Raw genomic sequence first — 26,966 nt, forward strand, 5'->3', positions numbered from 1 at the left:
CTGAAAAGGTTTAATGGTATGCGTGGTTTTGTAGAATCATTTCGGGAAGCGACGATTCTTTCTTGCCTTTGCGAGAACAATACACTAAATTGGTCATATGTTGTTTTGTTTCTTTATATCAATACACGCATTGCACTGAGTATTTAACGAGAGGCATCTTCCGTGCATCGCCATTCAACAAGCATCAAATACGCGTCTAACTGATGCACACAGTTGCAGCGATAAAAATTAAACATCGCGAGAATGACCGTTTATGAAAAATCGGTTCTCGACTCTCGGTCAAAACCGTCAACAAAGCTAGGAGCTTGTTGCATCAGAACAGAGCCGACGCACACAAGAGAAAATACGAATGGCAACTAAACGCATCGAAGGTGTGCTATTCACATGTACAGGAAATGAACAAGTGCAAAACGAGCAGAATAAGCGACCTTTGTTGTTTCGAGCACAGAAAGGTTCTGAAAATTTTCCTCAGAGGAGATGCAATACTTATACGCTAGCAACAGCTTACTTACTGCCCCTTCGTTGTTTCTATTGTAGCGGCTGCATAAGTTGCCCGCTATTGACTGCTCTGTTCGAGAAAGCGCACTAATGGACAGAACAAATCTATGGGGAAATGAGAATGCTTCCAATTTTCATCAATTTGAACCATATACAGACTATGGGATTATAATGTATAGCATATCAAACAAATCTTAGAAAATCCGATTCGATTGGTATGCAAATTGTTCAAATCCGCTCGCAGCAAAAATAGTTATTAACGTTAACATTATTTCATAAAAACGTGATCTGTTATCTGATTTGGCAACCTTAATGTAAGACGTAGTCCTACGTCAACAAACAGGATATATAAGGTTGGGGAAAAAGTAATTCATTATTTTTGGGTGAAATTTAAAATATTTTCTTAATATGCTTCGGATTGTCCGATTTGTTGCAAACATCCCAATCAAGCTCCCGAATTTATATGACCTTGCGTTGTCCTGTTGGAACACAACACCTCCTATTTTGGCCAATTCTGGTCAATCACTAACTTCAAACGGTTCATTTGTTGACTTTAGAGATCTGAATTTAGTGTATTGCACTACACAAAAAAAAAAATCACTAAAGCCAGCTACCGAGAAAATAATGGATTACTTTTTCCTCAGCCTAATATTAAGATTATATGTCAATGGATTGATGCTGCAAAATCAGAAAATCTGGATTTGCTCATCAATATCGAGAACGAGCTGTGTTAGCTGTTAATCTGGTGTCATATTTTAAGTAATTGATGAGCATATTAAGCATGTGAGATCTGTTTAACGAGGAGAAGGAATATGAAGGTCAATATCGCTGAGTTATTGCAAAAATTAGAAAGAATGTAGGAAACACTAGAACATACCGAGTAATTATTCAACGAAATAGAAAATTTCGTGAATATATCTAATGAATACGTTTTGGGAGATTTGGGAGATGTGATACGATATGATCGAAAATACATTTCCATTTTTCTAACTTGAGCACAGTTTTTCACATTTAATAGCAGTCAAAAATAAATCGGTTTAAAGCTTGTCACAGTTCAGTTCTTCTAATAGCACTTTGGGTAATCGGTTCTTCGTCGAAGCTGACCTGTTTCGGCCGTAAGCAACAACTATTATTTACATAATATAGCATATAGCGCATGCTAAGGTCACTTCTAGTAGTCTTCAGTCAACGCGGGCATTCCGTAGGCTTGCATTCGGGTTCGCGATTGCTCCTGAACAACCGCGCGGTGTGCTCCGATTGCCACTATCAGTTCGATGGTTGAGTGCACTGCGAATGAATTGAATTTAGTTTAGATTTCGATGGGTTGAAATTGATGGCGTTGGGAAACGTACGAAATAGCGACAATACGACGAATGTCATGAGATGTATTCGAGGTTCCTCTGCGTTCGTATAACATCGTATGGCGTACCACATTGTGAGGGCGGCTATCACTACCAGTTGTACACCACAGAAATATTGGAACCATCTGATCATCGCAGGTCTTTGCTGGAAAGTTTCAAGGAAAGGAAGAAATGTACGGTTTCTCGCTGGTGTGAATTTTATAATTGGAAAATTACCAGACCCGCTCCTATCATCCAAGATAATGCAAATAGAACATTCACGGCACATGGTATGACGATATATATGGCTGCTTTCCCTGTAAGAAAAACAACAATGTGAACAATTGAAGGGTCATTAGAATGAACTAATATCACTTACAGTTTGTTACGATTTCAACGGCGCCTTGGCTCAATATTGTCAAGATGATGAAAATGTGGAAACATCCGAAGAGGTACGAGAGAAACTTATAGTTTTTGTTTGCTATCATTTCGTATAAGTTCCCGACAAATCTGTTGAAGGAAAATGTATAATTCAGAAGATAAATAAACGTCAAGGTTTTGTTTCAATTTAGAAAAAGAATAAAACGACTTTAATTTTGAACAATCCGGATAATCTATTGCAGCAAATATTTTTCTTTCCGTTAGTATACAGTGGAATCTTTCTACGACAAATTTTAGAATACATTGGCTGGCATGTCACGAATCTCTTTTCAAACGATTGCAGTTCTTTCAGAAAAGTTTCCGAAGCTCCAGAAGTGATTATTTTCTGAAAATTCCATGAAAATTGCTGTGCTGCACAGAAAGAAACGTTAAAAAACATAGAGCCAGACGATATGCGTCATTCAATTACGTCCAATAAATAAAATCTTTCCTTTAGTTGTCGTTTGCATGGCAAGGAGAAAGAATCACATCCATCCATCCATCAAAGCGAAAAAAACATCATATTACAGTGAATAGCGGTTTATCATATCGAAGAGCATATCAGTGGAATGTACACGCGGTAGTTTAAAAAAAAAATGATGATGGTCCCACCTCATTCCCCTACAAAGGTTTGAGCGGGAAGAGTTATCTTATTGATAATTATTATATTACGGTATTTATATTTTTCATCAACTAACCAGTATGCAAATTAAAATGAAAGGAAAACGGACTGGTTATCTCGCAGACATAGATTACTAATCGAAATAACAATATAAGCCATTATCTAATCGTATTTATTCCATGGCATGTCGAGAGAATTTTCAACCCGGGAATTGAACCCAATACCTATGTCAGTATTAGCCACGAATTTACAAGGGAATTCCCGCTTTTTCAGATCCCCGACCACGATGCTATCGTTTCCGAGTTCAAGCAGCTGAGCAAAGCCTAATTCTAGCCGATACTTCAGGCCCATTACTTGTCCCAAGGCATGTCAAGAAAGTTTCCAACCCGAAAAAATCCTTGACCGATCAGGAATTGAACCCCATACCTATGTCAGTATTAGCCTTGACTTTACAAAGGAATTCCTGCTTCACTGGATACCCGACAACGGTCTGTTAATCGTTTTTGAGACCAGACAGCTGAGCAAACCTAAGCCTAATTCCAGCCGATACTTCAGGTCCTCCATTCAACATGGAGTATAAACGTATCAGCCTGAAATCTGCAATGAGATCCGCCACAACACAGAAAAATTCCGTTATAATTATCTGTTGAAAAGATGAATCTACGAGTATTCCGGTTGAGCTATCCCTAGCTTCAATCCGGTTTCCACATTAAACCCGTTGGAACGTTTTTACATGATTCGAGAAAAATTTGTTTATGTTCAATCTCATGCTTCTCTATGTGTGTAAACGCGCGCGGGCTCAAACTATTGTTTAAAGTTAAATTTCTATGTACGACTAATCATCATCATAGTCATAAGTTAAGAAACACAAATATCCGTTATAACTTCGACATCTCACATGCTAACATTGATTAACATTGGTTCTATACTGGGTTACAAATCCAAATCATGCTACAAAAACTCTTTACAAATACTACGGAACCTTCGGATATTTGTTGCTGTCTTTGCTTCATTTGGTAATGTATTGTAAAGTCGATATCCTCTGTAAAAAAAAAGAATTTTGGGTACAAGACTTTCGAAAGTTCATGGTTCTGAGGTCACTTGCTTGTCTTGTGTTATATCGGTGCATATCTCTCCCATACGTTATCGTGTTTTGTAGATAATTCGTTGTCATACCGTTAGTCATCTTATATATGAACGTAAGCGTGCAGTACTTAATACGCTGACTCACTGACATCCACTGCAGGCATTCGAGCATAAATCTTCGTGGAGTTAGTCGATCACATCTTAATATAAGGCGCCTCGCCTTGTTTTGCACAATTTGCATTCTTTGCATTTACCTCTGTAGTCATTTTGTAATTACTATATAGCATAGATTTTTGACGTAGAACTACGTCTTTCATTAAGGGTGCCAAATCAGAAAACAGGTCACGTTTTTATGAAATAAAGTTAATGTTAATAACTATTTTTGCCACGAACGGATTTTGGCGATTTACATACTAAACGAATCGGAAATTCCGTAAGATTTGTTTATTATGCTATACATTAGAATCCCCTGGTTTGTAAATGGTTAAAATTCATGAAAACTTTGAGCGTTTCCATTTTCCCATACATTTGTGTGCTTTCCCGAACAGAGCTGTCAATAACGAGCAACTCATCGACGACCAACGGAGAGGAAATCGTAGGATCTAAAGTCTCCGCGAACAAAGGGAAAGTAGAAGAATGAAGGGGAATACTTGCCTAGAGTATAAACAGTGGATCTCGCTGAGGCAAGCATAGAGGCGAATGAACTGCAAAGTTTAAAGCCTCTTAAAAACAAAGAAAGAAAGAATGAGGCAAGCTTTCATTCGGCATCGGACTGTTGAGCAATCCAGTTCACTTTGCTTTCGCTGCGCTCCGATCTAAGATTGGACCCCACCAGTGGTAATCCAACTTGGAAATCGTCGATTGTTTTTTTCTGTTCATTTTTCGCGTTATTCGTATCGTGTGTTTTTCTTTCCGCGTCATAGATTGGACGCTTCGCGTAGTGTGTGATGAGCAAGAAGAAGAGGAAGGCAGGCTCGAGCCCTGCAAAAAACGAACGCATTGCCAGGGGCAATAAAATTTCGAGGCAAGCGTCATCTAATGATGCACGCGATGTTGGTGCAGTGAAAAGCGCTCGCACTGAACCGAGCCTTCGTGAGTGTGACACCGCATCGAACAACAGCGAAGTAGGCGATTTCGGCGAGTCGGTCGAAAATGTAAACGCCGTTACGCTGGTAGTTACGCAATCAAGCTCCCCCCGCTGGTGGTGAAGGCGGTGACTCTTGACAAACCCATCAGCGAATTCGCATCGATGGGTGTTGCAGCAGAGTACAAGCTGTGTGGCATAATTCAGTCTTTTTCCAAGCAGTTAAGATTGTTTGTTTTCCGTCATCATAAGGGCATCGTTGGTGCCTTTGAGAAAGCATCAATGCATTAAACTGACGTTATAGTGAAGCAGACGTTAAGGTTGTGCGCCAAAAAATATTTTGGGAATACCAAGCAACTTGAATGTCTTACTGGAATGTTATAAGTTATTTGGGTTCGCGTGCCAGTCGTAAAACTGCCTTCAACTAGGATTGCATTTGCGCTAATATGGATCATAATGAAGCATTGATACTGTTTTCGAGGTTGTTATTAACAAAAAGAGTTTATTTTGCTTGTTTAGTCACCAAGAAAGTAAATGTTCTGGAATTTTGTATGTGATTAGGTTTCGCTTGCCAGCAGCAAAACTTCCTCCACTAAGGGTGACAGCTGCGCTTCTCTCGAGCATGAGAAAGTTATGCAACTCTTTTCGAGGCCAGTAACATTAACAGAAGCGTTTCTTTTGAGAATAGCGCAAAATGCTAGAAGTGTTTATATTCCTAGTAGTTTCAAGTCACCAATGTAAACCAAGAAATAAATTGCGACATACGATCAGCTAGTGTATTGTTTTGCGAGGGCAAGAATGAATCATAAATCATTTACCGTCAACTGATTCTTCAATGAAAAAAACCATTTCAGAGATTATTCTACTAAGCAGTTGTTTCTAAAGTTTCACAGCATTATAGAATAATATCCGAAGGTATAAACAAGCGACTTATATAAAATAACAGCGTAGTTCTACTTCAACAATGCGGTCGTATCTTGGACACAACTTCCTATAATTTTTTCGTAATTCAGCGGCATCTGGAACCAATTAGACCAAAGAAAAGCCTCAAACCTGTAGGACCAATTCACCCCACAGAAACGTGTCCATGTCACCCCACACGACATGCAAAAATTAAAATGCAATGAATTCCATTTATTGTTATCAAACTGACAGTTTCGCTGCATCAAATTGTTCCTCTTCTGTAGACGAACAGAACTTTACTGCACAATACACGAAAACTTTGTTTAATCAGCGGGTTCGGACGTACATGAAACTTTCGAATCTGTCACCCTATCAAGAATCGAAAAGTGAGAGCAGGATTATCCTTCTGCTGGAGCCAACGAACTACGTTCATGTAGAGGAAGCGACGACTGCAAAGCAAGTTTGGGAAAATCTGTGTGCGTCGATGTCTGTATACGTCAACGAAGTAATTTCGACGGCTCACCAACTCAACGGGATTTAGTTCAAAATTTCGAATGAGTGGGTTGGCGCGTTGCTGCTGTGTGGTCTTCCTGACCAGTGATGGCATTTTCACTGAAAGGATACACCCGCACGCGAGTTTCATGCCTAAACTGAGGATATGGTCATCACTCTCAAAAGAGAAACCATGCGCTTTTCCCTTTCACCGGCGAATATACGAAGAGCCAGTGTGCGCAAGTTGGGAGAAATCTTGGTGCGAGTAAGTCACACTCTCTTACACTCTCTTTACTCTTGCGAGTTCAAGTATGCGAAAACCTGTGTCCAGCACTGAAGTGCGCTGATACGCACTCGGCCACACTGAGGAGTAAACTGAAGAGTGTAACCTCATTCGACATATAATCCACACGCATGTTCCACCTCGGTTTACTTTTTTCAGCAAACCACAACAGTAAGTTAATTGAAACCCACTTCTGTTATTTTACCTGTGCGCATTCGCCAGAGCGCACAGTAAAAGCATCATCAGAGTATATTCACCAGTGGATTTATCCACTGCACTGTAGAGAGTTTGTGCGCTCTCTTTCCACATTCTAGCGCGACCGAGTGTTGGGTGAAAAAAAACCTGATCTTCCATCATCTTGCGCTCGCACATATCTAGAACTAAGGTGATTAGAGACCAATGAGAAGCGCTCTCGTTGAGGATGACCGAGTAGGTGGGTGAATTTATGTTTCGGAGTTCTTAAGAATTGCATCCATCCATCTTCAAAGCGAAAGAAACATCGAAGAGTATATCAGTGGAATGTACACGCGGTAGTCATTATATAGCATACAATTTTCTACATCCTTTGGGAAAACATGATGATTGGTAGAGAGTCATGAAACTAAGCGCTGTCAAAAACAAATCTACTCGTAGAATATCGAACGAAAATGGATGTCATCTAAGTATTAGGTTGTGGAAAAAGTTATCCATTATTTTCTCGATGGCTTTAGTGATCAATATCTCGCGTAATATCGATCATGCAATTTGAGGTATAGGCTCGTTGTAAAGGTGACATTTCACACTAAAAAAAATCTTTTACTGTTTTTTGTTTGTTCCATTCAGTTGTGAGTTACAGGGTGTTAACAATGGGGGTCAACAAAGAGAAAATTCGGTACACTTTTGCTTTTATAAATACAAGCCAGGACGCTGAAATTGTGATTGGTGTTTATGGTGTCGATACTGCAACAGTAAAAAAACGTGCAACTTAATTTATTTTTCTTTTTTTTCTTTTAATTTTTTTTTAATTTTTTTTCAAATTTTTATTTTAGTGCAATATACTAAATTGAGATCTCTACTGTTAACAAATGGAACAAATGGTTTGAAGCTAGCGATTGACCAGAAACGTTCAAAAATGGCTAACAGAATAGATTTTGTGTTCCATCAGGACAACGCAAGGCCACAGATTTCCGAGAACTTGATTGGGATGTTTTTGTGCATCCACCATATAGTCCGGACCCGACACTAAGCGATTACCACCTTTTCCTCGCATTGCAAAATTTCCAGAGGGATAAGAAATTGGAATGAAGAGAAGATTGTAAAAATCTATTGCTAGGTTTTATTGCTAATAAGGACCAAGACCTCTATGATAGAGACATCATGAAGCTTCCTCTAGAATGGCAACGAATTTTGCAACAAAACGGTGCATATTTGATCCAAATCGGACAATCCGACAATTATTTTTAATATAATTTTGAATTTCACCCCAAAAATAATGGAATACTTTTTCCCCAACCTAATGTTAAGGAATTAGAACTGTATCGTGAAATACTATTGAATACTTTATTAAGGCACTATTTGCAAAATATAATCATCAAGCTGTGGTAGGTTCAAAACTTTCGAAGCGAATTTCTTCTAAAAGCAGCTTGTAGTAATCACCGGCGATCCAAGCTTCCGCTCCGAACAGTGCTGAAAGTCAGATGTCAAGAGAAAAACACGACCTCAATATGTATTCAATACTGACCTGTGAAAACTGTTAAAACAAACAACAGGAAAAAATTACTTATCTCCTGTTGAACAACGATTGTGTACACGAATACCGAGATGATTCCGATAACTACCATTTGAGCGATGATGAAGAGTTGAAATACTCGAATCAAGGCCGGACGTCGCTGTATTGCAGAATGAATAATGTTTAAGAAATTCTCAGATAACCAACACCATCTTACATCGTACACCCCGAAAATCAACATCACTGCCAATATGAAGTTCGCCACAGCAGGACCTCCGACAAAAACTACAAATGGAACCAAAAAATGAGTGACAAACCAAAAACTAAATAGCTTCGATTTACATTTATTTCCCAGCCTATCGAAATACTCTTCCAGGTCGTCCAGAACCTCAAGATCATCGTGTAAAAGGTTGGCCATCAGATGCAGTGTCAGAAATATATTGAGGCCGGCGAAAAAATAGCACATTGTTTTGTGGATCTCGCTGGCACAGGAGCCATACCGGCTGGTGTGGACACGGAACATTGCTTCCGCTCGGCTGTTGGAAATAAAGGAAAGGAAAGGACTTAACAGTCACCATCACCAAAGTTAAATAACAACGTATCAACTAGTCTAGTGAAAATCAAAGTTAGCAAGCAAAGCTTATGCCACACACGCGTCTGATTTGAGAATGATTTCCACTTTCGAACGAAGATCAATTTCGTTAGCGCAAACATCAAATGGACTACCAACGCTTGTCAATACGTAGTTGCAGAATATATGCGAATAGAAAATTTGATTTTTCGAATTTTCCCATTTTCCTTCGAAGTTTTCCGAAAATTTGCAAACCCCTCCCCCTCCCTCTGAAAACCTTCACATGCGCAATTTTGTTCCGTTTGCTTGATCAATTCTCGATATTCATAACTTTTGAACCACTGAACCGATTTAGATGATCCCCAAAAAATTTAATGTTATTTTAGTAATTATTGGTTGTAGTCTTTTTTTATTGTTTTAATGGCTTTGGACTGGAGGGCGCTATATTTTTTTTAATATTTTTTATGGAAAGATAAGGATTTTTTACATACCATATCTCGATATCAGAGCTGCTATTTTTATCGTTTTTGAGTTGTAAATTAGCAAATTTTACATGTTTTGAGTCTTCGTGAAATATTCTTATGTCACTAGACTAGACCTATGCGACTAGAATCCACTCTTCCCGCAAATGTGATATTTTTTTCAAAAAAGGGTTATTGACTTCAATTTAATATGTCGATCATCTTAATCGGTTCGGTAGATTAAATGTTATGATTTTTTGCAGAAAGTCATTTTTGGACAAATGGGGAAAATGATTTTTCGAACCACCGGTTAACTTTGAAATATAATATCAAAAAAACGAAAAAATGGCGTTTCTGATATCGAAGTATGTCATGTAAAAAATTCTCAGCTTTCAAGAAAAAATATAAAAAAGTGCAGCGCCCTCTAGTCCATGAAACCATGCCATGAAAACAATAAATGCCATACAAAATGAAACACAAATTTTTGCATTACTCGAGAATTAATCAATCAAATGGAACCAGATTGGGCATTGAGGTTTTAGGGTGCAATAAATATTTCTATGATGGTTAGACTCACCAACCCCCTTCCTAAGAGGGGTCTGCCATTCAAATCAAACACAAATTTCTGCATTACTCGAGAATTAATCAAGAAAATTAAACCAAATTGGGCATATGGAGGTTCTAGGGTGCAATAAATGTTTCTATGGTGGTTAGACACTCCTCCTCCTCCAAATTTCTGCATATCTCGAAAAATAATCAAGCAAATGGGGTCTAATTTGGCATGTGAAGATTTTAGGGGGCACGAAGCGTTTCTCTGGTGAATAGACCCCCACTCTAAGGGAGGAAGGAGAGGGGGCGTCTGTTTTCATCCTATCATATTTTCTGTATGAAACATTTATTCCATGTAACGGAGGAACATGTTATTTGCATGTGATTGAGAAATCTTGAACGAGAATTGTGTCTGAAAATAATCTGAGATTATAATGATGAATAATCGATGCAACGGGGTCGATTAGAAGATCAATCAATGAACAGTTCTGCGATATTGATAACAAAAAACAAATTTTGGGCAGGACGAAGTTTGCCGGGTCAGCTAGTAAAAAAAAAAGTCACAGGAGGGTTGTGTCCGAGACACGACCGCATAGTTAACGTAGGATTCCGTTAGGCTATATGTTGATTTTGGATATGTTTGAAGAATTACATCGTTAAACTCTTTGATAATGATTTGATGGCCCTGAAATGGGCAATTTCGTTTGATTGTTGAATATTGTTAGTTCACTCCACCAGTGTTTACCGAGTAGTGATGACAGAAAGATGGTAAACAGTCGTTGGATGGTGCGTATCAGATAAAAGATACCGAAGTGGAACGAGATATGATGAAAACCGCCCTCTGTGATCCTAGACGAGATGCCTCCTATGTTATGTATGGATGAAATATGAAAAAAACTCACTAATGGAATATAAAATAGTTACCAATACCGAACACAATTATAAATTTTTCTCATCAGTAAAAACATGTTACTTCAATATAGAGAAAACATATTTGAAATGGGAAAGGTAATTTTCTTTTGTAACTTTCACTTTCTGAGTGTTTATTCAACCCAATGCGAATTTTAATTGGACTAATAGCACCTAATACTATATGTAGAGCATATGGGAAATCACTTTTTCTAATATTTTTTCACTTTTCAAATTTTTCTCGCCGTATAAACTTTCCTTGGGTGAAAATGAACACAACAAAACAGACAGCTTAAACCAAACGATCCGTTCTAGAGCGAGAACACACCTTGGTTTTTATTTATGAAATATGAAATAAATCGTTCCATATATCAAGTCATTTTTATCACAACTGCTACCATATACAATTTTACACTTACACTTGTGCTAAATTTTTCACAATACACGATCGGCCATTGAGATGAAATTTAACGAAGCAACCAACATTAAAGTTCCAAATTTAAATTTTATTTGCTAGAATTAATCATATCACTCACCTTATTTGCAATATAAAAATGCCCCCAACTTGCATATATTTGCAAAGCCGATTTCCCCAGGACACCTTGGTTTTGATGTCTCTGTTAGGGAATACATTTAGGAAGGAACAAAAACTCCTCCTACTTTCATGTATTTGCAATGTCCATTTTTCCCAGGCAGCTTGGTTTTGATGTCTCTGTTAGGGAATACATTTCGGTAGGAACAAAAGCTCCCCCTACTTTCATGTATTTACAATGTCGATTTCACCCAGGCAGCTTGGTTTTGATGTCTCTGTTAGGGAACACATCTCGGTAGGAACAAAAGTTCCGCCTACTTTCATGTATTTGCAATGTGGATTTCCCCCAGGCAGCTTGATTTTGATGTCTCTGTTAGGGGACCGCCGCATGTGTTTTATTTTTTTTTTATCTGTATTATAGTGACTTTCAACTCATTTGGCTGGTTCGTCACTTTTACTTCCATTTTTGAAAGAATGTCGGGAGTGAGAATTTAACTCGTGACCTTTAGCGTGAGAGGCATGGATGTCACCAGTACACTAGATCGCCTAAATTACCACTTTTGACGAAAATCTGAGAACCACTCGGTATGAATGGCATGAGGAATGGTGAGAATTAGTTTGGCATGGAATGGCTGTAAATATATTTATCATATATATTTCTGTACAAAATTTCAATAAACGTATTATTACACATTGCATCATTATTTTTCTAATTGAAATCGAAAAGTAGTCAAAATGACTTACTTTGGCAATCTAGTGTTAAACAGGATACTCTGGCCAGACTTCATAACCGGAAGCTGTTCAATCAGCTGGTGACCAAACTAGGATTGGGCGATTTTTAGAAAAAACAGGAAGTGGGTTATATCTATGGTATAACCGCAAGGGTGACGTAGGACTATCGTTGATTTAGAGATCATTTGTATGAAGTTGAATCTGAATTCATTCTGAATGAATGAATATTTGGAGAACTTCGAAAACGAGAGCGTTACGTTGGAGGCACAAGGTTTTATGCATCCAATATTGGATACGGAAATATCCTACTGATGGGGAAGAATAATCTTCAGAAGCTATCCTGTTGATTGCGATTGATTGAATATATTTTGAAAATTCCCAAAGGAACTGGCAGATTATTTTCAGTAACGATTAGATATTTCCACATTTTCCTCGATACTGGAAGCCCACCAGTGGTTAATGCTAATTCGATAACCACCTGTTAATAGCACTTGATTGAAACATATTTGGTCACAGTGTTACATGGATAGAAAACATTCAATTAAACTCTTTCACATGAATATATTTTGAAAATTCCCAGAGGAACTGGCAGATTATTTTCAGTAACGATTAGTTATTTCCACATTTTCCTCGATACTGGAAGCCCACCAGTGGTTAATGCCAACTCGATAACCACCTGTTAATAGCACTTGATTAAAACATATTTGGTCACAGTGTTACATGGATAGAAAACATTCAATTAAATTCATTCACATGAATATATTTTGAAAATTCCCAAAGGAACTGGCAGATTATTTTCAGTAACGATTAGATATTTCCACATTTTCCTCGATACTGGAAGCCCACCAGTGGTTAATGCCAACTCGATAACCACCTGTTAATAGCACTTGGTTGAAACATATTTGGTCACAGTGTAACATGGATAGAAAACATTCAATTAAACTCTTTCACATGAATATATTTTGAAAATTCCCAAAGGAACTGGCAGATTATTTTCCAGCAATGATTAGATCTTTCCGGAACTTTCTCGATGCTGAATGGCATCCTAACGGAAAGAGTTCTGCGCGTGTATGTGTTGATCCTTCGCCGTCCACCTCCTCCAGCACGTTAGGCAACGATGTTGTCTTGTCGATGTCCTCACGAAAAATGAATGTGTCTCACCACCAGAATATCGCTTAAGTATGCTTTTTGTGTGTGATTGAATCGAGAGAAGGTGTGGTTTACGATGGCAATTTGGAAGGCAAACTAGAGGGGAAAGAACTCTCTGAGCTCGGAACTTTCGGCGACTGAGCAATAATCGATTGCGGGCGCATACAATATTGGATAAGGAAATATCCTACTGATGGGGAAGAATAATCGTCTGAAGCTATCCTGTTAATTGCGATTGATTGAAAAACCACAAAACCAAATGTATTTGGTCACAGTGTTATAGAAAACAGTGGATAGAAAACATTCAATTAAACTCTTTCACATGAATATATTTTGACAATTCCCAAAGGAACTGGCAGATTATTTTCAGTAACGATTAGATATTTCCACATTTTCCTCAATACTGGAAGCCCACCAGTGGTTAATGCCAACTCGATAACCACCTGTTAATAGCACTTGATTGAAACATATTTGGTCACAGTGTAACATGGATAGAAAACATTCAATTAAACTCTTTCACATGAATATATTTTGAAAATTCCCAAAGGAACTGGCAGATTATTTTAAGTAACGATTAGATATTTCCACATTTTCCTCGATACTGGAAGCCCACCAGTGGTTAATGCCAACTCGATAACCACCTGTTAATAGCACTTGATTGAAACATATTTGGTCACAGTGTTACATGGATAGAAAACATTCAATTAAACTCTTTCACATGAATATATTTTGAAAATTCCCAAAGGAACTGGCAGATTATTTTCCAGCAATGATTAGATCTTTCCGGAACTTTCTCGATGCTGAATGGCATCCTAACGGAAAGAGTTCTGCGCGTGTATGTGTCGATCCTTCGCCGTCCACCTCCTCCAGCACGTTAGGCAACGATGTTGTCTTGTCGATGTCCTCACGAAAAATGAATGTGTCTCACCACCAGAATATCGCTTAAGTATGCTTTTTGTGTGTGATTGAACCGAGAGAAGGTGTGGTTTACGATGGCAATTTGGAAGGCAAACTAGAGGGGAATGAACTCTCTGAGCTCGGAACTTTCGGCGACTGAGCAATAATCGATTGCGGGCGCATACAATATTGGATACGGAAATATCCTACTGATGGGGAAGAATAATCTTCTGAAGCTATCCTGTTAATTGCGATTGATTGAAAAACCACAAAACCAAATGTATTTGGTCACAGTGTTACATGGATAGAAAACATTCAATTAAACTCTTTCACATGAATATATTTTGAAAATTCCCAAAGGAACTGGCAGATTATTTTCAGTAACGATTAGATATTTCCACATTTTCCTCGATACTGGAAGCCCACCATTGGTTAATGCCAACTCGAAAACCACCTGTTAATAGCACTTGATTGAAACATATTTGGTCACAGTGTAACATGGATAGAAAACATTCAATTAAACTCTTTCACATGAATATATTTGGAAAATTCCCAGAGGAACTGGCAGATTATTCTCAGTAACGATTAGATATTTCCACATTTTCCTCGATACTGGAAGCCCACCAGTGGTTAATGCCAACTCGATAACCACCTGTTAATAGCCGCGCGTGTATGTGTGTGTAGCGATGTCTTCCCAGGGAACCGTTTGTGGCATCACTCTCCTCCTGATAGGTTCCCTTCTGGCATAGGATGCACAAACAGGCTCTTGGTGACACCGTTCATCCGCGCTTTCATGATAAATAAAGAGCTTCACCGCAACAGCGACAACATGCTCCAATCGCTGTTCAATTAGAACTGAGTGGATTTCCGAGCGCCGCTCGCTTATATACCGATTGGTGATTTCAATAGCCTGTTTTGAAAGCAATTTTAAGACTATTGAAACAAGTTTTTGGATCAAAAAGTAACAAGTATATAACGCGTAGACATTTTATCTTTCGAATGAATTGTTTATCATACCATTTCGTTCAATTGTTTAGGAGCTATTAACGCTCAAAATCTCGGTCTCCGGCGTAACGCTTTCGTTTTCGAAACTTTGATTTTACACCCCGGTATAGAAATGAAAGACGTAGTCCTACGTCAAAAGATCGATCTTGATGGATCGATTCTCTAAATGACGCAGGGATCGATTCACTGATCAAATCGGTACCAAAGAATCGATCTTTGAAAAATCGCATGTATATTTTCAAACTTATTCACTTGTTTTTTTTTTAATTAAAATCGTTTATTTTTACAGGCTCAGTTACATAAGTTTGAAGAGCCAAACTCCTCACTGTATTGTTACAAGTATATACAAACGTTTTTCCTTAATTCTAATGTTGATGATGTAGAAAACCGATTACTCGCGGTCCACTCGAGTTTAGAAGGGTGACATATTTTCTTCAGGAAAAGGAAGGGATAAAAGGATATGTTGACAATGTTCACTCTCACATTCACACTCACATTCATTACACTCAATTCTCAAGCCTATCTTATATCTAATATGTATTTACATTTCACCTTATTCTATTGTTAGTAAGAAGGGATTTGATTTCTCGCGAAGGAAAAGGAAAAGGAGAATATAAGGATATAAGGACAATCAGACACGAAGATCGATAACTTTTAGGAAGACATATATTTGGGACATATAATCAAGGTTTAACCTAACACATCTCTCACCGGCACATTGGGCTGCCTTCCTCTAGCCCGAAGAGTGTTTTCTAAATTCGATCTGGCAACAAGATACTCCTCGCACGACCAAACAACGTGTTCGATTGGCCACAAGCACATATATTGCTGTCGGCAAGATTAAAACGAAAGAGCTTCACTTGTTGTATATAAGTGTAGTCTTTTTTTAAAACATGGAATAAACATTTCACATTTCTAATCAAAAATCGAAGGCATTACATTTTGATTCTCAGAATGAAGGTCACAAAAAAATTGAAAGCTCTTGAACTGTCATGGAACTATTCAATTAAATAAATTAATTGAAAATTATTATGAGAAATTCATCCAGAACTCCGCTGACAATAATCCCGTTGAATCCAATTTCGTCATAATTTTCACTGTCAGCCTTGTAAATGTGATGGTGTAAATATAACTTGTGACCAATTTTAATGTAATAACCAAATTTACAAAAGTGCTTCTTCTAAGTTCACGACCACTAATTTGAAAACCTTGAAAGGGATTCAAAGTTTATGAATTTTGTCAAGAGGTTTTTGATGAGATTAAAATCAATGTTCACTGAAAACAAATTTACATTTTTTTCCTACGATAAAAAAAAACGAAAAGAAAAGATGTAAATGTAAAGTGTCGACGTCTGGTGGCGATATTAGTGCTTGGGAAGTAAATTATTCTCTACCGGATCAGAAGGACCAAGTGCAGTGTCAAGTTATAAGTTTTTAAATGAAAATTTCTACTTCATGTTGTTTGATTACCTAACACATGTAGTCCTGACATTTACTTAACCATTTGCAGCACACAATAAAGTAATATTAGGCTGTCAAAAAAGTCCTGCGGTATTTTTTTTGAATTTTCATTTGTTCATAAAATTAGTTACAATCATCTGTTTTAAGTCAAATATGCGCCGTTTTGTTCGATGACTTGTTCCCAACGAGATGCCAACTTCATAATACCCTTGTTATAGAAGCTCGCTTCCTTATTGGTAAAAAACTCGGATAGCCAATTTTCACAGGCCTCTTTTGTGGCTAACTTCTGACTACCTAGCTCGTTCGCCATGGACAAAAACAGGTGGTAGTCACTTGGTGCAAGGTCCGGACTATACGGCGGATGCAAAAGAACCTCCCATCCGAACTCCCGGAGCATCTGGTGCGTCACCAAAGAAGTGTGTGGCCTGGCGTTGTCCTGATGGAAGACAATGCGGCCTCTGTTTATCAAAGATGGCCTCTTCTTCATGAGTGCTACCTTCAAGCGGTCCAGTTGTTGGCAGTACAGGTCCGTATTCAGCGTTTGGCCATAGGGAAGCAGCTCATAATAGATTATTCCTTGACAATCCCACCAAACACACAGCAGAACCTTCCTGGCCGTTAATGAGGGCTTGGCCACCGTCTGAGCCGCTTCAGCGGGCTTCGACCACGACCATTTGCGCTTCAAGTTGTTGTAAGTGACCCACTTATATCGCCAGTCACCATCCGCTTCAGAAACGGGTCGATTTTGTTGCGATTCGGCAGCGATTCACATGCGTCGATATGGTTTTTGCGTCAACGTGTGTGGCACCCATACATCGAGCTTTCTTGTGAATCCAAGCTTCTTCAAATGGTTAATAACGGTTTGATGACTTATCCCCAGCTCTTGGCCGATGCTACGGCTGCTACTATGCCGGTCTTTCTCGGCTAATTCAGCGATTTTGTCGCAATTTTCGACGACAGGCCTTCCGGAGCGTGGCGCATCTTCGACGACCTCTACACCAGAACGAAAACGTTGAAACCATCGTTGTGCGGTGGAAATAGAAACTGTATCGGGTCCATAAACTGCACAAATTTTATTGGCAGCTTGAGATGCATTTTTGCCTTTGTCATAGTAGTACTGTAAAATATGTCGGATTTTCTCTTTATTTTGCTCCATATTTGCGACACTATAACTCACGAACGACTTAACCAAACAAAACACTGTCAAGGACTATATTATAGCGCGCATAAAAACCTTTCCAACAAGCTATAGTATGATTCGATACAATGAATACAACTAGAACTACGCGCTTACAACGACACCTCGAGGAAATACCGCAGGACTTTTTGACAGCCTAATATAATCTACGTTTCTGAGTTCTTTATTATGCTTCGGTATAACGTACAATTCGATACAATGTACGATTTCGAAAACAAAATGTACGATATATCGAAGTTACCCTGTATATATTTCTTCAATTCTCTGACACATTTTTCACGAGAGCAAAGTTTATAAAAAGAAACAAAAACCTAATTGGAAATTTTCTTTTCCGGTTCTTTCCCTGTTTATTACAAAATAAAATATTTATACGACCCTGGAACACGAATTAACTTCCAAAAATCACTTACGGTGCAAAAATCAGCATAACAGATACGAGTGATTCTGTGCCGATTTTTCAGCAAAATTTTTGCTGCAACAAATAGCTCCGACAACTTCTATTTGTACACTCAAAATTGAACCATTTTCTGCACTACAATTATTTGCAACCGAAAACTAATTCACTACAGGTCGGACTCGATTATTGATTGTAGTTTGATTGAGTATTGATTTTTTTTATGGGTATCGAATGAAAGGGCTTGACTAGTAGAACACAGTTATTTATGAAAAATGTAAATACAAGATGGCGGCCGCTACAAAATGGCGGATTACACATTTTCTCACAACCCCATCAATATGTATATCAAATGAAAGCGACTGACTAGTAGAACACAGTTATTTATTAATTTTCTTTTCTTTTCTAGTTTGTAGTAAATTATCTGTATCATTAGTATACTTCTCTACAATAAAGCCATTCAACTTTTTTTTCTAATTTTTATTTCTTACCTAACTTTCTTCGGAATATTTTGATGATGTACTGTATCCTATTAGTCAAATTATTTCATTTGATACCAATATTGATGGGGTTGTGACTAAATATATATGGCGCCATATTGTGATGGTGGCCATTTTGGATTTGCATTTTCCATAAGAGTAATTCCAAATGAAATCGACAAATGACAAAACATGAATATTTTTGAATCAAATGAAAGTTTGTATTCCGTTTGGGTTAGAGGAAATATGAGTTTTCCATAGCAATTGGGAATTTTTTGACTCAAGCGTAACTTTTGAAAAGGGCGTATCGAATTGAGTAAGAGAAATCTTTGATAATTTATATCTCAAAAACTATGAGTCGTACCGAAATAGTGTCTTGGAAAGAGTTATTACTTTTTTTTTATTTACAAAATAAAAATTCAATTTGCAATATCCAAAATACATATTTTTTAATTTTTTATTTAATTTTTTCATACAAAATAGAAGCCATGCAGAAAATTCAAAAAATGGGCCCAATATGGTAAAACTATTTTTGACGAACTTTGTAAAACATCGAATTTTTAGGAATTTTCGAAACTTCGAATTTTTGTATGTTAACAATCATTTTTAGCCACGAATCATGAATCCTGATGTGATTTAAAATAATAAAGGTTATTATCAATCTCCTTCTAAATGTAGCCATTCTCGAAATATTTAAAAAAATATTTCTAATTTATTGCCATTTTTTAGTAAATATTTCCTTTTAATATGTTTGTCGTGTTATACCGTCACGTTCATGAAATTTTATGAGTTTGCTTATAATTTCCAACAACTTTTCCAAATACATCATCATGGTTCATTTTTTGACTCAAGCGTAACTTTTGAAAAGGGCGTATCGATTTTAGTAAGAGAAATCTTTGATAATTTATATCTCAAAAAATATGAGTCGTACTTAAATAGTGTGTTAGAAAGAGTTATAGAGTATTGTTGGCTTAATTTGAAAAAAATATACACTGAGAAGAAAAATTAGTACTCTTTTTTTATTTACAAAATAACATTTTAATTAGTGATATCAAAAGATATGTATTTTTTTATATTTTTTTCAATTTTTTCATATAAAATAGAAATCATGTAGAAAATTTAAAAAATGGGCCCAAGATGGTAAAACTATTTTTGACGAACTTTGTGGAACATCGAATTTTTAGGAATTTTCGAAATTTCAAGTTTTTGTATGTTAGCAATCATTCTTATCCACAAATTATGAATTCTAATGTGATTTAAAACAAAAAAGGTTATCAATCTCCTTCTGAATGCAACCATTCTCGAGATATTTAAAAAAATATTTCTAATTTATAATCTTTTTTGTAGTAAATAATATCTTTTAATATGTTTGTCGTGTTATACCGTCATGTTCATGAATTTTTATCAATTTTATTATAATTTCCAACAATTTTTTTGATTGATTGAAGTTTGTATTAAGATAAAAAAGACTTTTTAGCTTCGCTACGTTTTGTACTAACCCACATGTCTTCGAGTGTTTCGTAACGTAACTCCTAAACACACGTCTTCACCATAACGATGTATTTGGAAATTATAAGCGAATTCATAAAATCTCATGAACATGATGTTATAACATGACAAACATATTTAAAGGGCCTATTTACTATTAAAAATACAATAAATTACAAATATTTTTTTAAATATCTCGAGAATGGCTACATTTAGAAGGAGATTCATAATAATCTTTTTTGTTTTAAATAACATCAGGATTCATAATTCGTGATTATAAAGACTGCTAACATACAAAAACTCGATGTATCGAAAATTCCTAAAAATTCGATGTTCCACAAAGTTCGTCAAAAATAGTTTTACCATCTTGGGCCTTTTTTTTAAATTTTCTACATGACTTCTATTTTATTTGAAAAAATTGAAAAAAAATATAACAAAATACATAAATATAACAAAACACAATAAAATACAAAAAATACAATAAAAAAAAAGAGTACTGCATTTTTAGGACGATTTCATTTGAAATTGCTGATAAATAACTGTGTTCTACTAGTCAAGCACTTTCATTTGATATCCATATTGGCTATTCACAGGGTGGCCACCCATTCGGGAAAAGCGGGAAATGCCGGAATCAAAATACATCGGGAAAAATTCGGGAAAAAGTCGGGAATTGTTCCACAAAGTCGAGATTTTTTTGCGCATTGTTTTTTTTTTTCGGCTCTTTAATTAGTTACTGCATGTGTTTTAGCGCACTACGACTTTCTAAGCAGTGTGAATCTTTGTTTTTCAAAAAATTCTGTCGGCGAGGTAAGGAAACAAGAGAAGAATAAGGAAAGGCATCCAAACTTTAAACGGTGTTTTGCATTAGTATTCCGGTCAAAGATGTACGAGATTGTCGCACACGCTATGGAATATAGGCTGCTGGAACTAAAATTGACTTTTTGTGTTACGGCAGCATCGACAGTTGAAAAGTTTTTGCGTGAATGTCAGACAGAGGCACCGATGGCTCCTTTCCTTTTCGATGACCTAACGGGACTTGTGAGACCTGTTATGGAGAAAATTGTGAAATCCGAACGACTGAAAGTGAAATCTAAATCACCTTACATAAACCATTCTACTGCTACCTGGAAGTATTAAAATTGGATTTGCAACGAAATCCGCAATCAACAAGCAAGGAATTCCGCAAAATTTCTAATGAAGGTGTCCTAATATTTCGTACCAGCTATCGTGAGTTCTACTGTGGATTTTTAAAGAAATTGTTCATACAATACTCTTTGACATATCGCACTCTGTGTGATTTTAACCACCAAAAGTCCAGCCATTTCGGAGATTTTTTATCCTTTATCCGTAGGGCACACGTCTTGCCTTTATCGCTGCCAGAATGCCGAGGGAGACGAGATCTCGTGCTGCGTAATTAGTTTGGGCGATGCAGGGTTGGAGCAAACCTTATAGCCGGCGAAATATGGGCGGCAGGGCTGCATCGCATATGCACGGTATGTATAAAAGGGACAACGCAACGCATTGCAAGTGAAATACATTGGATGTAATAAGAGGATCGCATTCACGTCCCACGCACACTCGTTACCTAACGTGTATTAACCCGGATGTGATTTTCAACATTCCGGATATAGCGAAGAAACGGACGGAGTTATGCTTGGAAGTATTCGAGAGAAGAGGATTTTCTTCGAAAAGCACGAACGAGGCTAAAAACTCGAAGATGTTGGTTGACACCCAGAGAGATGCAGTCTGATGGTAGAGAAAATTAAATACTCGAAAAGTGTTGAAAGTTGAACTGGATTTGTAATAACGCTCAATAAACATAATACGTTTAATTCAACTTCTTTTATCTTATGGTTTTCTTATGGCATCCGATAGAAACTTTTGTATCATTGAAAAAATAGTAGTTGATAGTTGAAATGTAGATCCAGCATACGGGTCGAACATGTCCTAAAAATAAATCAAGGCTCTGGGGTAAAAATGGGACACATTTTAAAGAAAATGGAGTCAGATTCTGGGTCATTATAAATGCTACTTACTTCGTGTTATTTGTTTCATCTCGTCTCATATGCTCCTATTCCTGCTAAGCATTTTGACGTAGGACTACGTCTTTCATTTCTATACCGGGGTGTAAAATCAAAGTTTCGAAAACGAAAGCGTTACGCCGGAGACCGAGATTTTGAGTGTTAATAGCTCCTAAACAACTGAACGAAATGGTATGATAAACACTTCATTCGAAAGATAAAATGTCTACGCGTTCTATACTTGTTACTTTCTGATCCAAAAACTTGTTTCAATAGTCTTAAATTTGCTTTCAAAATAGGCTATTAAAATCACCAATCGGTATATAAGCGAGCGCCGCTCGGAAATCCACTCAGTTCTAATTGAACAGCGATTGGAGCATGTTGTCGCTGTTGTGGTGAAGCTCTTCATTTATCATGAAAGCGCGGATGAACGGTGTCACCAAGAGCCTGTTTGTGCACCTTAGGCCAGAAGGGAATCCATCAGGAGGAGAGTGATGCTACAAACGGTTCCCCGGGAAGATCTCGAAGCAGCCGCTACACACACACACATACACGCACGGAATTCTTTCCGTTTGGATCGAGAAAGATCCGGAAAATAATCTACCAGTTCCTCTAGGAATTTAAAAATACATTCATGTGAAAGAGTTTATTTGAATGTTTTCTATCCATGTAACACTGTGACCAAATATGTTTCAATCAAGTGCTATTAACAGATGGTTATCGAGTTAGCATTAACCACTGGTGGGCTTCCAGTATCGAGGAAAATGTGGAAATATCTAATCGTTACTGAAAATAATCTGCCAGTTCCTCTGGGAATTTGAAATTACATTCATATGAAAGAGTTTATTTTAATGTTTTCTATCCATGTAACACTGTGACCAAATACATTAGGTTTTGTGATTTTTCAATCAATCGCAATCAACAGGATAGCTTCTGAAGATTATTCTTCCCCATCAGTCGGATATTTCCGTATCCAATATTGGATGCATAAAACCTTGTTCCTCCAACGTAACGCTCTCGTTTTCGAAGTTCTCCAAATATTCATTCATTCAGAATGAATTCAGATTCAACTTCATACAAATGATCTCTAAATCAACGATAGTCCTACGTCACCCTTGCGGTTATACCATAGATATAACCCACTTCCTGTTTTTATTCAGAGTTTTTTTAACAAGATAGATTTTCTGTGTAATTTCATTATGGTCAACTCATAAACTGATCATAGAAGGTATCCGGGAAATGCTCGGAATATGTTTGGATGTGATGAAGTTCTGGTCAGTTACTCTAATAAATTAAACTTTTTGAACTCGGAGTAAGTAGAGGTGGGCTGGATCTGATACGTTTGAAAGCGATTCAGGTCCCAGATACATATATTCCAGAAAAAATTCCGTCCGTATCTACTGAATCCAATATCCAAGCAAAAATCTGTTGCTGAGATACACACCGTCCAATTTTTTGTCAAATGTCCAAGTTCGATAACGTAAAAAACGTAAAAAAAACATTTGCAATTCGGGTTTCAAAAATCAATTTTTAACTAACGAAACGACACAATATTATTAAATTTCATTTCTCTGAGTCGGGAATTTCGTTAAATCATGCGGGAAAAAGTCGGGAAAATTGCGGGAATTCAAAAATTGAAATTGGGTGGCGATAATCGAATCCCGGATAATCGAGTCCGACCTGTATATCGACACAAATCAGAAACACGTTAGTTCGTGTCGAACTATAACGAGCGATCCAAAACTCTCAATCCATCGGGTAATTATGAAGAAAAAAAAAAACTGAAGATGATGAGTAAAGTGAACAAAACATCACTCAAATAAAAATTCTGCGGAATAAAATAAAACAATGACCGATAGATCTGTGTGAATACAGTGCTTCTGGGTGAATACAAATTTTCAATGCGTGAATTTAAATCCGAAATATACGCAAATGTCGCTGCTCTATTATTAAATAGACCCTGTGTTTTTTCAACTCTTTTTTGGGAGGCTTTCAGCCTCCTGGGCTGGTTAGTCTCCGAGACCTAGTTTACTTAATGGTTTTGTTATCATTCCTGCGCGTCAGGCCATTAAAGTAGATGGTAATCAAATAATACAAACAAATAATGTGATAATTGACATACACACTCCACAAACTTTAATTACAATAATACGGTGATACACAGAATGACCCTTAAATTACAATGAATGAACTTCAGGAATATGTATTCCTACATCACGATGACACTTGTTGTTCCAGAAGAAATTCGCATTCCTACGCAGACTTTTGCGTTCCCACAAATCCACAATAACTGGGAGAATAAATCACAGCTCCTTTTTCGTTTCCACGATTTCGTCGTAATGCTCCACGTCCACTCGGACCACATACAGCAGGAACAGTGCCAAACAGATGAGGGCGAAAATAGCACCAAGCTGTACGTAGCTGAATATTTTAACGGCTTTCACCATAGCGGGCCTTTTCTGAAATCCAAAAACACACGGCAAACATGGAATTAAGCGAATTTCAATTAAAATAATGCCTTCAGCGGCGTGGGCGAAAGATGCACTCACCGTCGCTATTCCGACTATCAACGCTGCGACGGAAATCAAATTTGCCAGACATGTGCCCAGGATAATTACATTCGTGCCTAAAATATGAAACATGAATCACCCGAACCAACCGCATCAGAATCAGCTGTAGATATCACACATTCGAACGAACTTACTCGTGGGTAAATTGGCAATTGGAAACAGCTTCACGGCGATCGCAACGAAGGATACGAACAAACAGATGGCAAAACTATACAAAAACACCCGATGGAGCTGGTTGGAAGGCATTTTTATTTGTTATTATTTCAGCCAGCTGCACCAAAACGGGACTCTCACGCACGAAATTCACGTAATTTCAAAGTGGCACGGTTGGTAGCATTGGCTGTCAAATGTGAGAGGTCACCGGGCAATTCCGAGAGCGCTTGTGATTGGTGGCATTAGTAAACAGCACTCACGAACGAACCGGCAAAACCGCGTCCGTCACGTCGCTCGGGATGATTCACGCATGCGATTTGAAGCGCCCGCGTGTTTCCCCGTGATAGTGTAGGGTAGAGTAGCAAACAAATGACAGGATTCCACGCATAGAAATTAAGAAGTTATTGGTTTAAGGAACCGGTAACGAGAATGATCAACATAAAGAATAAACAATCTTTTATACATCTCGATAAAAAAACTACGATAAAAGAAACTTAATCAAATAACAAGAGCAAGCAATTATCACCACAATACAGCATTTCACCTTCTCAGCTGCACATCTGTGCCAATCGTAGCACTTGCTGGATTACAACTCATACAAATGCACTTACCTCCGGTGTTTTGTTTTGTTCGTTCACCGCTTCGCACAGCTGACAACACCACCAACACACTTTTGGTCGCACAAGTGCGCTCTGCCAATCGAGAAATGAAACACACACAATCACTGTAAATTCATCACATCACACAACAGAATGAAGCAAATACGGCAAAAAAAAAGCTTCTAAAAATATCAGCCGTTGGCTACTCTCTTTGTCAGTTCTGTTCGGTACACTGTTGTCATCTCTGAATGGACTTCCCACGAATTATTATTTTCTATGCAAACTGCGTCAGTGCAATAAGCTACCGCCGCAGACATTTTATGAATTTTATATCTATCATTCCCACAAGCACGTGAAGGCATTTAGAACACACCAGACTTACCTAAACCAATATAAATATGAAATAGCGCACTCTGCAATCACCCAACGCGTACCGATCTGCACATTTTAATCGACTGTTTTGCACTAAACGCCAATTCCGAATAAGCTGGCTGAGTTTCGAAATGTCAAGAATGAACTTGATTGGCTCACACTGCTCTTGCTTGTGTCTGCTTGCTGTTTGTTGCTTTCTGTGTTCGAACTGAGAGGATGATTCAAACGAGAGTGTCCGTGACGATTTCGGCTCAAACGTTCATTTGCGGTGCGGCTGAGCGCGTTTGAAAACAAACGTTGGCAGGCGATGGTGTTTGCTTTCAATTGTAGTGAATCTAGTGTCACTAAACCTGTGTGTTATTAACTCTCCTGTACTCGCGCGCAAAAGTCATAACTCGTATACTCGCGCACGGTGTCACAGACCGAAAGTTGAACTTATCTGTAATATTGCTATTGTGTATTTGTTAGGCTTTGTTGGTATTTATTTGAAGAAGAAGGTATAATTGAATGAAAAATTATAGGAAGTTGTGTCCAAGATACGACCGCATTGTTGACGTAGAACTACGCTGTTATTTTATATAAGTCGCTTGTTTATACCTTCGGATATTATTCTATAAATCTGTGAAACTTTAGAAACAACTGCTTAGTGGAATAATCTCTGAAATGGTTTTTTTCATTGAAGAATCAGTTGACGATAAATGATTTATGATTCATTCTTGCCCTCGCAAAACAATACACTAGCTGATCGTATGTCGCAATTTATTTCTTGGTTTACATTGGTGACTTGAAACTACTAGGAATATAAACACTTCTAGCATTTTGCGCTATTCTCAAAAGAAACGCTTCTGTTAATGTTACTGGCCTCGAAAAGAGTTGCATAACTTTCTCATGCTCGAGAGAAGCGCAGCTGTCACCCTTAGTGGAGGAAGTTTTGCTGCTGGCAAGCGAAACCTAATCACATACAAAATTCCAGAACATTTACTTTTTTGGT

The 26,966-nt window shown here is 37.6% G+C and overlaps 1 protein-coding gene across 5 annotated transcripts; it reads right to left on the reverse strand.

Moving 5' to 3' along the window:
• Positions 1-1,473: 1,473 nt before the first annotated feature.
• On the reverse strand, positions 1,474-26,365 carry LOC129769683 (uncharacterized). Of its 5 annotated transcripts, XM_055772094.1 has the most exons (6): positions 25,986-26,303; positions 25,616-25,696; positions 2,218-2,348; positions 2,076-2,155; positions 1,851-2,004; positions 1,474-1,785 (listed from the first exon to the last, which is right to left on the reverse strand). In XM_055772094.1, the coding sequence occupies exons 3-6, from the start codon at positions 2,324-2,326 to the stop codon at positions 1,670-1,672; spliced, it is 459 nt and encodes a 152-aa protein (XP_055628069.1). In that variant the 5' UTR covers positions 2,327-2,348; positions 25,616-25,696; positions 25,986-26,303; the 3' UTR covers positions 1,474-1,669. The 5 variants fall into 5 exon arrangements, with proteins under 5 accessions (XP_055628069.1, XP_055628068.1, XP_055628066.1 ...); XM_055772093.1 differs by lacking the exon at positions 25,616-25,696 and having other exon boundaries at positions 25,986-26,298; XM_055772091.1 differs by lacking the exons at positions 1,474-1,785; positions 1,851-2,004; positions 2,076-2,155; positions 2,218-2,348 and adding exons at positions 8,254-8,393; positions 8,449-8,596; positions 8,654-8,972 and having other exon boundaries at positions 25,986-26,365.
• Between the last annotated feature and the right edge of the window lie 601 nt (positions 26,366-26,966).

Source organism: Toxorhynchites rutilus, chromosome 2 (genome assembly GCF_029784135.1).
Source record: "Toxorhynchites rutilus septentrionalis strain SRP chromosome 2, ASM2978413v1, whole genome shotgun sequence".
Lineage (NCBI taxonomy): Eukaryota > Metazoa > Arthropoda > Insecta > Diptera > Culicidae > Toxorhynchites > Toxorhynchites rutilus.

Bases quoted from the DNA above. Each gene is read 5' to 3' on its own strand.
- LOC129769683 (XM_055772091.1), bottom strand. From the start codon at position 8,959: ATGTTCCGTGTCCACACCAGCCGGTATGGCTCCTGTGCCAGCGAGATC. The intron at 8,597-8,653 runs GTAAGATGGTGT...TCTGCAATACAG, and splicing joins TGATTTTCGGGGTGTACGAT to CGACGTCCGGCCTTGATTCG. The intron at 8,394-8,448 runs GTCAGTATTGAA...TCTGACTTTCAG, and splicing joins TGTTTTAACAGTTTTCACAG to CACTGTTCGGAGCGGAAGCT.